Consider the following 12,559-nt stretch of genomic DNA (forward strand, 5'->3'; position numbering starts at 1 on the left):
GTTTATATCAGTCTGGGTTTAGGTGGGCCCTAAATCCAATGACTGGAGACAGGAAAAAGGACATGGGACACAGAGGGAAAGGCTGTGTGAAGACAGGCAGAGGCTGCAGTGACGTGCCACAAGCCCAGAACCAGAACCACCAGCTCCAGAAGCTGGGAGAGCTGGGAAGGAGCATCCTTGGGAGCCTTTGGGGGAGCGTGGCCCTGATGCCCCCATGATCTCAGACTTCTGCTCTCCAGAACCGTGACAATAATTTTTGTTGTTTTAAGCCACTGTGTGTGCTAAATTGCCTCAGTGGCGTCCGACCCTGTGCGACCCCATGGACTGTAGCCCTCCAGTATCTCTGTCCATGGGATTCTGCAGGCAAGAACACTGGAGTAGGTTTCAATGCCCTCCTCTAGGGGATCTTCCTGACTCAGGGATCAAACCCACGTCTCTTATGTCTCCTGCATTGGTAGTCAGGTTCTTTACCAGAAGTGCCACCTGGGAAGCCCCAAGCGACTGGCAGAGGGGAGGCGCAGGCTCGGATTTAAGTGGTCAGTTAGTAGTGATCTGTGACGGCAGTCCCAGAAAGCTAACATACAAAGGCTTAGAGAGAGCAGTGAGGGTGAGAGGAGAGCCAAGGGCCTCACCCTGGGAGGACCCACTGCCCCAGAGACTCGGGTCACCTGTGAGGGGCCCTCGGCCACCACCACTGAGAAAGGAGAGATTAAAAGCTGGCTCACCGTGAACAGCTCAGGTGGGCAGGGCCTCAGCCTACCCATGTCTCCTTCCCAGCCCCCAGAGCAGCTCCCTGGAGCTCCAGGAGCCAGAGACACTCCCGAGGAAAACTGAGAATGAAGCACAGTCCATTCCCCAGGTCAGCCCCCACCTACCCTGCCCACAGGCACAAGAGAGCCACCAAGGACACGGCCTAGCCTCCTGGCCTCTGCTGGAAAACAGAGCCTCCACAAAGTTCCAGGCAGCTGCAAAAGCAGGCGCTGGCCCCGCACCCTGGGGTCGGCAGGAGCTCACAGTCGGCACCCTGTCGGCTGTTCCTGCTGGGCAGCAGCTGGGGGCCTGGCAAGTGTTTACCGGGGTCCTAAGGAGGGCAAGTGGGGGTGTGGGGAGGGGGTCCCACGGCACACACACGGCCTGCACAAACACAGTGGTCTTGTCACCTTACTCCTCAGGCTTTTTGGAAGACATATACCCCAGGCCTCAGACCAACACTGCTGAACAGGCAGCAGTCACGGACCTCTGTTATTATCGTTATTAACTAGCCTGTTTATATTAGGGTTCACTCTTTCTGCTGTACATTAGTGGGCTCTGACAAGTGCAATTACAGCATCACGCAGAAGATTTCCATCACCCTAAGCCCCTGTGCTCCACCCACTTATCCTTCTGCCTTTCCCTTGTTCCTTAGATGTGGAAACAGTGAGTGGGGTCAATGACTCACCCAGGTTTGCAGAGCCTAAGAGGGTCTCAGTTGCATCACTTGCCCCCCAAAGCCCAGCCAATCACCCTGACCCCCACTTCTCCCACACCCTCCAGGACAAGCCAGAACTTTCCACGCATTTACCTCCTCCTTTGATCGCTTCTGGCCATGCACACACATAGGCACACACACACACACACACACACACACCCCCTGCCTGCCGCACCCACACAATGCTCACCTGCAGGCACACACACACACACACACACGCACGCACGCGCCAGCCCGCACCCCCACAGCGCTCACCCGCAGGCACACACACACACACACACACACGCAAGCGCCCAGCCCCGCCTGCCCGCACCCCCGCAGGCACACACACACGCCCGCCCACACCCCCGCAGCGCTCACCCGAAGGCATACACACACACACACACACACGCACGCACATGCACCCGCCCTGCCCCGCCCGCCCGCACGCACCCCCGCAGCCCTCACCCACAGGCGCACACACATGCACACACACACCCCCGCCCACACCCCGCAGTGCTCACCCCCAGGCCCTGCTTGACGTCCAGCAGTAGTGTGTGCACCTCCTCCAGGTACTTCCAGGACGGGTGGCCCTCAAGCAGCACCTCCTGCACCCACTCAGTAGCACTGAGACTCACCAGGACCCACAGATACCGCAGCTCCTGCTGGCTTACCTGGGCCCGCTGCTGCAGGAACAGAGAAACTACTGAAGCCTGGGAAAGAGGCCTCCGGGCCCTTACCCCCGCCCCCAGATCCAACATCCCCCAGATTTGACCTGCACAGGGGGGAGACCACGGCAGCCCCCAGGGGTGGGGGGCAAGCTTGGGCCTGAGCCAAGGGTGGGCTTGCCTGAGGGGCCAGGAAAGCCTCCTGGTGCTTCCCAGGCAGGGCGCCCAGGGTGTCCCAGGAGGCAGGGGGCTCCCCACTCCAGAAGAGGGGATTCTCACCAGCCTGGTGACGTTGGCTGTTCGGAGCACCCCCTCATAAGGCACACTGACCCTGTAGTTGATGGGGAAATAGTGTTTCTAGGAAGATATAAGAACAAAGGATGAGGTCAGAGTCACAAACGGCTCAGATTCCCCCAGCCTCCCAGAGGAATCTGATGCAGGGGAAGAATCCAGGACTGGCCCTTGATGGCAGAGGTCATAGCAGTACTCCTCCACAGAAAATATGTGCTTGGCCACCGGCTGGGACAAAGACAGCTCTTTCCTCCGGGACACAGGAAAGGATAGGTCCTGACCAGGCCTAGTCTCAGGCCAAGATGTAGGATGAGAGGCTTACTACTCTGGCAAAACCATCTCCTTTGGGGGATGAGGAAGATAACTTTAAAAGATTGCTCTGAAACTTATCATAGTGATGGTTTCATAACTTTGAGAATGCACTAAAAACCGCTGAATGTACACTTAAGTACATAAATTGTGTGGTATGTGAATTATGTGTCAATATGTCTTCAAAGCTGTTAAAAAAAAAGACCTATAGAGCCACATGCCACATGATTCACCCTAATAAAAGAATCAAACGTTATAATTTCCAGGTCCTTATCACCCTTGTTAATAATACGTGTCTGGGATTCCCCCGAGGTTTCCTGCAATCCCTTCCCCCCTGGAGAGGGCCACGTGGAGGTGGGATCAAGGGTCAGATGAGAGGCGGGGAGGGTCTGCGGATGGCTGGCAGGAGCAGGGACAGGCAGTGCAGCCGGGGCCCAGGGTGTGTGCGAGGGGCCGGGGGCCAGGCGGGCTCGGGCAGAGGACACGGCGAGGGCCCGTGCGTACCATGTACTGAAGGCGGTTCCGGTACTGCAGCTTGTCCCGCAGGAATCCAGTGATGGCGCACTCGTCGCTCCGGGTCAAGGGCCACGGCTCCAAGCCCTCATTTCCCAAGGCCATGCCGAGGAGGATCCCAAGATCTGCGGGCCGCACCCAGCAAGAACACGTGAGCACCTGCTGCTTCACACCGCTCCTGAGGGTGTGCCGTGAGCACGCGCCTCCCTTCACGCAGCTGTGTGCCATGAGCACGTGCCTCCCTTCAGGCAGCTGTGTGCAGAGCGAGCCCGCGCCTCCCTTCACGCAGCTGTGTGCAGAGCGAGCTAGCGCCTCCCTTTACGAGGGGACATGTCCTCACAGGCCAGGGTGGGGGCGCTGGGCCCCCAGGAGGCCGTCCTAGCACTGGGAAGCCTTTCCCTGGGGCCGGGGCTCCAGGGCAACTCAGACAAGCACATGCCATCCAGCGCAGCCAGTCCCACCTCAGCCTGGCAGAGCCCCCAGATCTACGCCCTGGGGTTGGTCTCCAGCCTCCTGCCTACTCCTGCTCTGGGGGCAGGCACCCTCCTTTCCAGGGCAACCTCTGCCCCTTGTCTGGAGCCAAGGAGTTTTCAAAGCCTTTTGCTGCATTTTCCACGTAGAGACTCTGGAACTGTGGGTTCTAGTCAGAACTCTCCCAGTGACTCCAGGGCGACCCGCGCCATTGTCTTCCCTGCTCTGTCTGACTCTGACATGCCTCTCAGGTGTTGGTACCGGCAGGTGTGTAGCGGTCCTTCCCGTGTGGTCCTTCTAGGATGCTGACTGAGCCTCACTCAGGCTGTTTCTCTTTCCATACAAACAATCCGAACATTACCTGCCTTCACCACTGTGGGTCACTGTGACTTTAAAAACTGTGATTTCTGCATAACTGAATAGACTTAGAAAATATATCTGAGAGAATTTGCAACAAATAAGAACAAGAGTTCAATGGATCAGAGCAGAAAGAACAAAATATGGATATGCAAGGGACATATCTGAAAATGAACCTCATTAATAAATTCACACTAAAACAATCAGATCCATGTTTCACCTACCAAATAGAAAATGAGTTTTTTTTGTTGTTGTTGCTGTTGCTTTATTTTAATAGAACAAAATTATTAAAATGCTGGTGAAGTAGTGAGGCAAATGCTCTCATCTTGTAAAGCACTTTGGCAGTTCTTATTATTAATGGACTTTAAAATGTTCACATTTCAACCCACTAAACTTTAAAACTGTCCATACACTTTGACCCATTAAACTCATCTCTAGGAATAAATGTGAAGGAAAACAAAAGAGAGATACATAGACTTCCACTGCAGTATTATTTTATAATAGAGAACATCTATAAGCACCCTGGATGTTCATTAATAATGAATGCAGTCAATAAAAATCACATTGTTAAAGAATACTTATGATATGCTTTCATGACAAGAAAAATACTTTTGATATGCTTAAGTGAAGTGAAGTCGCTCAGTCGTGTCTGACTCTTTGTGACCCCATGGACTATAGCCCACCAGGCTCCTCTGCCCATGGGATTCTCCAGGCAAGAATAGTGGAGTGGGTTGCCATTTCCTTCTCCAGGGGATCTTCCCGACCCAGGGATTGAATCCAGGTCTCCTGCATTGCAGGCAGACGCTTTAACCTCTGCTGCTGCTGCTGCTAAGTCGCTTCAGTCGTGTCCAACTCTGTGTGACCCCACAGACAGCAGCCCACCAGGCTCCCCCGTCCCTGGGATTCTCCAGGCAAGAACACTGGAGTGGGTTGCCATTTCCTTCTCCAGTGCATGAAAGTGAAAAGTGAAAGTGAAGTCGTTCAGTCGTGTCCGACTACTTAGCGACCCCATGGATTGCAGCCCACCAGGCTCCTCCATCCATGGGATTTTCCAGGCAAGAGTACTGGAGTGGGGTGCCATTGCCTTCTCCGCTTTAACCTCTGAGTGAAGTTTAAAAAGCATGACGTTGAATATAAAGCATTACTTGAATTCGTTAACTATATATGTGTGTGTGTGCGTACATAGAAAAATGCAACAGAAAGAAATGCACCAAACCTCTGTGGGATATTGTTATGTTCTTTATATGTTGTAGGGTCTATTCTACAATTACTATCTATTATTGTTATAGTCAAAAGCAGTGCTTTTTCCTTTTCTTTCTTTCTTTCCCCCCAAATTAGCCAGGCAGGCTGAGTCACCTCTTGGTTGTAAGCAGGAATTACTGACTGGACTTTCCCCACTCACCTCCCTGGCACTTGGGAACCCTTCTGTTCCTACACACTCCTGGGCCTGAGCTGCGGGCCTCGCTGTCCGCCCCAGCCCCCTGCCCCCCGCAACCCCCCACCTCCACCTGCTCGATGCTGTGTCCCTGCCAGTCCAGGAACTCAGGTCTGCTCAAGCCTATGCCCCTTATGGGCTGCAGCCCACCAGCTCTTCCCGTCGTAGAAGCCTGACCTCACGCTTTCCACAGACTTGCAAATTTGCAATCCATCTGGCACTTTCTGTCTCTCTCTCCCTTTCCATGTTCTTGAACCAATATTTAGACCAAGGAACAGACAAACCAGTGTTTCCGCTTGCTCCCTACCTTGTCTCTACATCATTTGCCCCCTCAGCTGGGCGCTCCTGCCTGTCAAGACCACTCCTGCCTTGAGGTTTTGGCCCACACATTGCCCCTGCCCTGGGCGTCCTCTCCCACTGTAAGCCCAAGACTCCTTCCCTCCCCAGGGTCTCCCCCACCTGAACCAGCCTCTGTCTCTAGCACCATCTGTCCAATTCACTCACTGTCTTGAGCAGACAAGGCAGCTCCCAGTGTGTGGATGCTCAGTGCTCTGAACCCCAGCAAGGTCATGTTACTCAGCACTTTAGGGAACTGGGAGCAGGCATCTGGGTCTCCTGCCGCTGCTGCTGCTGCTAAGTCGCTTCAGTCGTGTCCGACTCTGTGTGACCCCAGAGACGGCAGCCCAGTAGGCTCCCCCGTCCCTGGGATTCTCCAGGCAAGAACACTGAAGTGGGTTGCCATTTCCTTCTCCAATGCATGAAAGTGAAAAGTGAAAGTGAAGTCGCTCAGTCGTGTCCGACTCTTGGCGACCCCATGGACTGCAGCCCACCAGGCTTCTCCGTCCATGGGATTTTCCAGGCAAGAGTACTGGAGTGGGGTGCCATTGCCTTCTCCGGCAGAAGCTGGTAAAGGCCCAGAGTGCCAGGCCCCACCCACAGTATCTGATTCAGCAGGTAGGCGGTGGGGTGGGGGGGCAGAGAATCGACATTTCTAACAGATTCCGAAGTCAAGCTGATGCTGCTGGTCTGGCGACTGTGCTTGACAGAAAGTGACAGGACACAGATTGGTATCCTCGGGGCCACACTCTGGTTCACAGAGATGCCACATAAAAATCCAAATTTCTGTCTTTTCTTTCACAATCAGTGTGTCTGTCCACACTGAATTTTCTTTCCAATGTGGCTGGCACCCTCTGGCTGCCCACTCCACCCCCAAGTGGCACACCCCTGCCCTCATCCGAGTCCCAGTCTGGAGCCTTCAGGGCCTGGCAATGAGGCATGCAGCAGGGACTTGCGGAGCCCCCATGCTTCCCAGACTGGCAGCTGTGGGTGCCCCCGGAAACCCTGCCCAGATGACTTGTCTTCTTCCAGATTTAGACTTCCTCCAACCCTGCAGCCCAACTACCATTTCCAATGTTAAGCTCCTTTCCTGCTGCCTCAGCTCTGAAAAACAGGGCAGCACACAGGTGAGCAGGCAGGGACAGCAGAGCCGCAGCCTCACTGCCTATCTGCCTTCCAAGAGCAGGGTCTCTGCAACTGTTGTTAAGAATCTCCAGGTGAACTCATCCTGAATTTAGGGTAGGCCCTAATGCCCATGACTGTGTCCTTTTAGGACGAGGAAAGGACACAGAGACGTGTAGGGCAAGACCCTTCGAGTGGCCTCACAGAGCAGGACAGCCTGGGGCAATGCAGGCGCAAGTCAAGGAACACCAGGAGCCGCCAGAGGCTGCAAGAGGCAGCAAGGACCCTCCACCAGAGCCTTCGGAAGGAGCAGAGCTCTGACAGCTTGATTTCAGACCTCTGACCTCCCAAACTGTGACAGAGTGCATTTCTGCTGTTTAGCCAAGTTTGCGGCAATTCTTTGGGGCAGCTGCTACTTCTCCAGCACCCAGTCCCTCCTGAGCTCCTGATCCGCAGCCCCCCACCACAGCCGGGCCGCCACCCCTGCGCTCCGCCTCATGCACCGTGCCCATCTGCCAGGACTCTTCATTTTCACCTCCATCTTCAGAAGGGACCTTCATCACCTCCTGCCCGGAAGGCTGGAATAGAGACTCTCCCCAAAGCAGAGGGACTCCCAATCCCAGCCCCCACCCCAGACCACGCATCCTCCAGGGCTCCCTGCTATCTCATCAGTCAGTTGCCCTTCACCCTGGCTTCCACGGCCTCAACCACCCGAGCCCAAACTGATGTCCAGCCTGGCCTCTCACTCCCCCTGCTGAGGTTTGCTCACACTGTTCCCCCTCCCTGGAAGGAGCACTGTCCTCACCTCCCCAGAACTATGGATGCAGGCCCACCCACCTCTGAGACCATTCCAAGTGGCACCTCGCTCTGCTGTTTCTCCTGTTCCCCCTGCCCCTCACGACTTGGAAAATTCCAGAACACCAAGTCTGGGCCCTCCCACCCATTCTGAACATCCTGACCCATTGCAGTGCCCTCTGCAAGGGCCGGGGAGGACCCAGCTCCTCAGCGCATCCCTCGGAGGACCAGACCCCAGACCTCATGTAAACAGCACAGGGTTCCCAGCACCTAACTCCATGCCAGGTATTAGAGACGCACAAGATAGCCCAGGTCCTTGTCACCATGGCAGTGCCTCTCCAGTGGGCACGTGGGTGGCACCAGAAAAAATATGTTGAATTTGAGTCAATTAAATTGAATCCTGGAGTCTGAAGGGAGCTTGGTCTGGCCTCCCACCAGCAGGCTCGAGAGGCTTCTAGATTCTTTTTCTTTTCTGTCCTCATTTCAACTATTTTTCTTTTTCCCAACAACACTGTTCTCTTCCTGCCTTTTGATGTAGCTCTTTACGGAGGGAGAGACAGAGGGAACAGCCTGCACTCCTCTCATGTGTCTCGGGGCCCAAACAATTTCATAAGCCCCCACCCAGGACTGGCCACCCCGAGGGAAGCCAGAGATCTCTCCACCGTACTTCCCAGCACCAGTGAGCCTGGGCAGGTGAGACCCTGCCTCCCACCCCCAGTGCCTGCCCTGTCCCCATGACCCACTGACTGTGCCCACTCACTCCAAGGCTCACAGCCACCATGCCTATCTGAGCTGGAGACAGGGCAGACAGCGTGGGAGTCCCTGAGGGTGCCTGCCATTAAGCTGGGAAGCATCTCAACTTCTCCCCAGGAAGAATGCCCTGGTTGCTGTGGTTACAGCAGAGCCCGGCTGCGGGCCAAGGCCTCCCCGGGCAGTCCCCACGGACCCCCCCAGCCCCGCTGGGTACTCACAGCGCAGCCAGGCGAGTCCCTGGGGCATGGTGGTGCGCTGGGTCTTGCAGAGCACTGACGCGTGTCCCCAGAGGTGTGTCTGCTCACAGAGGCCAGAGGAGGGCCTGCATGGCCCCGGTCAGCAGAGGGAGCCGGGAGTGAGGAAGGGCTGGCCTCAGGGGAGTGGCCGGGCGGGGCGCAGGTGCCCCGGGCAGGGCTCCCCCTTATCTGCCTGACAGTGCAGGCGGCAGCCAGCGGGCGGCGGCCGTGGGCCCCATGGCAGCAAGACCTGGCCTGAGACGGCTGCCTCGGGGTCTTTCTTCAGAGTGGGAGGACAGAGTCCGCTGCAGGCCTCGGAATCTGTGGCTGGCTTGTGCTTTCTCTGATTTCTCCGTCTGCAGCTGCTCAGTGTGAAACCTGGCTCTGGAAAGAGAAAGGAGGAGAAAAACCGATTATGTAAGCGTGGTGCTGCCACTCAGCCCCCGGCCACAGGCACGCAGAGCCTACCGTGCAGGCAGCAGCCACGGGCGGCTGGGCCCACAGGAAGGCCAGAGGTGCACCGCTCAGACGCAGGACCACAGGGCATCCACAGGGCAGCCTCAGTCCAGGGGCGAGTTCAAAGGATACAGGCAGACAGCCCGGGGCCAAAACCAAAGCAGGACCAAGGAATGAATGGGCTGTGTGGGTTAAACCCAGAGAGCTTCCTGAGGGGAGATCATAGATAAACTAGATGAATGACTTGGACTGCAGGGAGATTTTTTTTTTTTTTTTAAAGCAGATCATTCACCACTTTACTCACTTTCAGCCTTAGTTCCATTCTCACATTCCAAATCTGCCTCCCCAAGTATGGAGTACCCAGTTAAATTTGAATTTCAGATAAATGACACAAATTTTTTTTTAGTATAATTATGTCATGAATGGGGCTTCCCTGTTAGCTCAACTGGTAAAGAATCCACCTGCAATGCAGGAGACCCTGGTTTGATTACTGGATTGGGAAGATCCCCAGGAGGAGGGCATGGCAACCCACTCCAGTATTCTTGCCTGGAGAAGCCCCATGGACAGAGGGGCCTGGCGGGCTACAGTCCATCAGGTGGCAAAGAGTCAGACACAGCTGAAAGACTAAAGCACAGCACATCACATATGAATACTTTTTTTAGTATAAGTATATCCCAAATATTGCATGGGACATACTTATACTACAAAAATATTCACTGTTTATCTGAAATTCCAAATTAACTGGGAATCCTGTATCTTCATTTGCTAAATTTGGCAACCCTATTATAAAAATGCTGTGACTTTTTCTGAGTGTTCACTATCCGGTAGGCCCACAGCTAAGGCCTTTGTAATCATTAAATCCTCACAACAACCTTTTGGGGCCATAAAACTTCATTTTATCAATGAGGAACTCAAACCCAGAAAGGTTAAGACACTTGTCCAAGGCCACACAGCTTGTAAGAAGAGCAACTGGAATTCAACCACAGCCGGCTAATGAGTTCCAGCTGGGCATGGGGCTTGGCGCTTTCATACAGTCACCATCATTTATCCCTCATCTGGCTCTGTGAGGCATGGGTTGTTGTACCCATTTTGCAGATGAGGAAACTGAGGCTCTAAGACGCTGAGTTGGCAAGTGACAGAGCCGGCTCTGAAATTCAGCCTCTGATTCAGTTCTGTTCCATTGTCTTTCTCTCTCCCTCTGGAATGGCCACAGGTGGTTGGCATGAGGGGAGAGTAGGTATGATCTGGGGGTCTTCTCCATTGCGACATCCATGGCTCCTCCACAGAATGATGGATGGGCTGACTCTCACCCGTGGAGCTTCCCAGCAGACAGGCAGGGCCTCACGAGAGAACATAGGCATCTGTTCACCCCTTGTGTGAGAACGCCCCTGAACTTCCTCCTCCTGCGACCCACACTGGTAACCTTCCTGCTGCTACAGCATTACCACAAACACTGACCTGGCTGAAAATTTTTGTGGTCATTGTGTTTGCTTTATTTAGGTTTACTGAGGTAATAACTACCCATAGCAAAATTCACCTTTTCCTAGCATACAATTCTATGGATTTTGACAAATGCACAGAGCCACATAGCCACAACAATAATCAAGATGTAAAACACCTCCATCCACCCAGAATGTTCCCTCCTGCCAGCCTGCAGTCAACCAGTCCTCCCGCCCTGGCCCCAGGGTGGGAATGAACCACCCCTGCTCATTCAACCAGCAGTTTTGTTTACAGAACACCTTGTAAATACAATCGTAGAGTGCAGTCTTCTGCCCTTTCCCTTAGCAGACTGCCTTCTGGGGTTTAGCCAGGATGCTGCCTGTGTTGGTCATTTGTTCCCTTTCCTTGCTGAGTAGTACTCCATTGTGTAGACTCTATTCACCAGTTGAAAGGCCGCTGGCTTGTTTCCAGTTTTTGACGTGGACAGGTTTTGGTGTGGATGGAACTTCCATTTCTGCAGGCCCGCGCTGTAACCTGGCGGTCCCGCAGCCCTTCAGATACCTCAGCCCTGCGTCCTGTACACCGGGGCCTGGACAGCGCTTCCTGCTCCTGTCCTGCTCCCACCACCGGAACATCCACGGATCTGGACCTCCTACACACACACCAGAATCTGCCTCTGCACCCCATCCACGCCCCAAAACTCTCCCGGCCAGCTCCTCACTAAGATATCTCTCAGAAAGGCTTCTTCCATGCACCCTGGACCACCAGACTGGTACAGAGAAGCTGAGAAAGTGAGAGAAGGGGTCATGGTCATCTTCAGGCCACACCACAGAGCCCTGACCCTGGGTGCCACCCACGGGAATGGGAGAGATGTGTGGAAGCCAAGGAAGGCGCAAAGCGGGGGCTGCCTGATGACACAGAAGCCGGGCCCTTCTCTGGGAGGGGGAGGGAGGCACGGAGGAAATGACCTAAGAGAGTAGCCTTGCTGAACCCTGGGAAGGCTCAGGGGTGTCTGTCTGTCCGTCTGCCTCTCTCTGGTGAGGAAGAGGGCAGGGAGGAGTTGAGAATCGCCTCTGCCTCCCCAGCCCCACTCTGCTGCTGCTGCTGCTAAGTCGCTTCAGTCATGTCCAACTCTGTGCGACCCCACAGACGGCAGCCCATCAGGCTCCCCCGTCCCTGGGATTCTCCAGGCAAGAACACTGGAGTGGGTTGCCATTTCCTTCTCCAATGCATGAAAGTGAAAAGTGAAAGTAAAGTCACTCAGTCGTGTCCGACTCATAGCGACCCCATGGACTGCAGCCTACCAGGCTCCTCCATCCATGGGATTTTCCAGGCAAGAGTAGGGCTTAGAACAGTCCTGTGGAACCTGGTGCAGAGAGAACTTGGACAAGAAAGCAAAAGCTGGAGTATTATTTTACACAGTTCAATAACAAATAACATTTTCAAGTTGGAGAAGGAAATGGCAACCCACTCCAGTGTTCTTGCCTGGAGAATCCCAGGGACGGGAGAGCCTGATGGGCTGCCGTCTATGGGGTCGCACAGAGTCGGACACGACTGAAGTGACTTAGCAGTAGCAGCATTTTCAAAGTCACAGTAGCAAGTCAAAAGTGAATGCTAATTGAACAGAACCATGACTTATGGATCGTGGAAGGACAAAGGGCCAGGGGAGGGTGCGTGTGTGTGGGGAGGGGAGGGAGGCAGTGACAGGTAGCCACACGCTCACTGGGGGGAAGTCAACAGACAGTGCCTCAGACAGAGGAGAAGATGAGCAGGTGAGAGTGAAAGGCGCTCGGTCGCGTCCGGCTCTTACAGTCCGTGGAATCCTCCAGGCCAGAATCCTGGAGGGGGTAGTCTGTCCCTTCCCCATATGTGTAACTGAATCACTTTGCTGTGTACCCGAGAGTAACACAACATTGTAAATCAACTGTAC

The 12,559-nt window shown here is 54.5% G+C and overlaps 1 protein-coding gene across 18 annotated transcripts in view; it reads right to left on the reverse strand.

Moving 5' to 3' along the window:
- The window catches only part of IL34 (interleukin 34), a 59,498-nt gene that overhangs the window by 1,967 nt on the left and 44,972 nt on the right, over positions 1–12,559 (reverse strand). For 7 of the 18 annotated variants that reach the window (XM_086349787.1, XM_086349793.1, XM_086349797.1 and 4 more), the window contains 4 exons: positions 8,716–9,117; positions 3,220–3,353; positions 2,395–2,472; positions 1,972–2,133 (listed from right to left, as the gene is read on the reverse strand). In XM_086349787.1, the coding sequence (XP_086205913.1) occupies positions 1,972–2,133; positions 2,395–2,472; positions 3,220–3,353; positions 8,716–8,743 (402 nt within the window). In that variant the 5' untranslated portion in view covers positions 8,744–9,117. Of the gene's footprint in view, positions 1–1,971; positions 2,134–2,394; positions 2,473–3,219; positions 3,354–8,715; positions 9,118–9,201; positions 9,399–12,559 lie in introns of all 18 variants that reach the window. The other 11 variants (XM_086349801.1, XM_086349803.1, XM_086349800.1 and 8 more) reach the window with 5 other exon arrangements.

The sequence above is a fragment of the Bos grunniens genome, chromosome 18, assembly GCF_055505025.1.
Source record: "Bos grunniens cultivar Pamir isolate PY7600 chromosome 18, Bosgru_T2T1.0, whole genome shotgun sequence".
Taxonomy (NCBI): domain Eukaryota; kingdom Metazoa; phylum Chordata; class Mammalia; order Artiodactyla; family Bovidae; genus Bos; species Bos grunniens.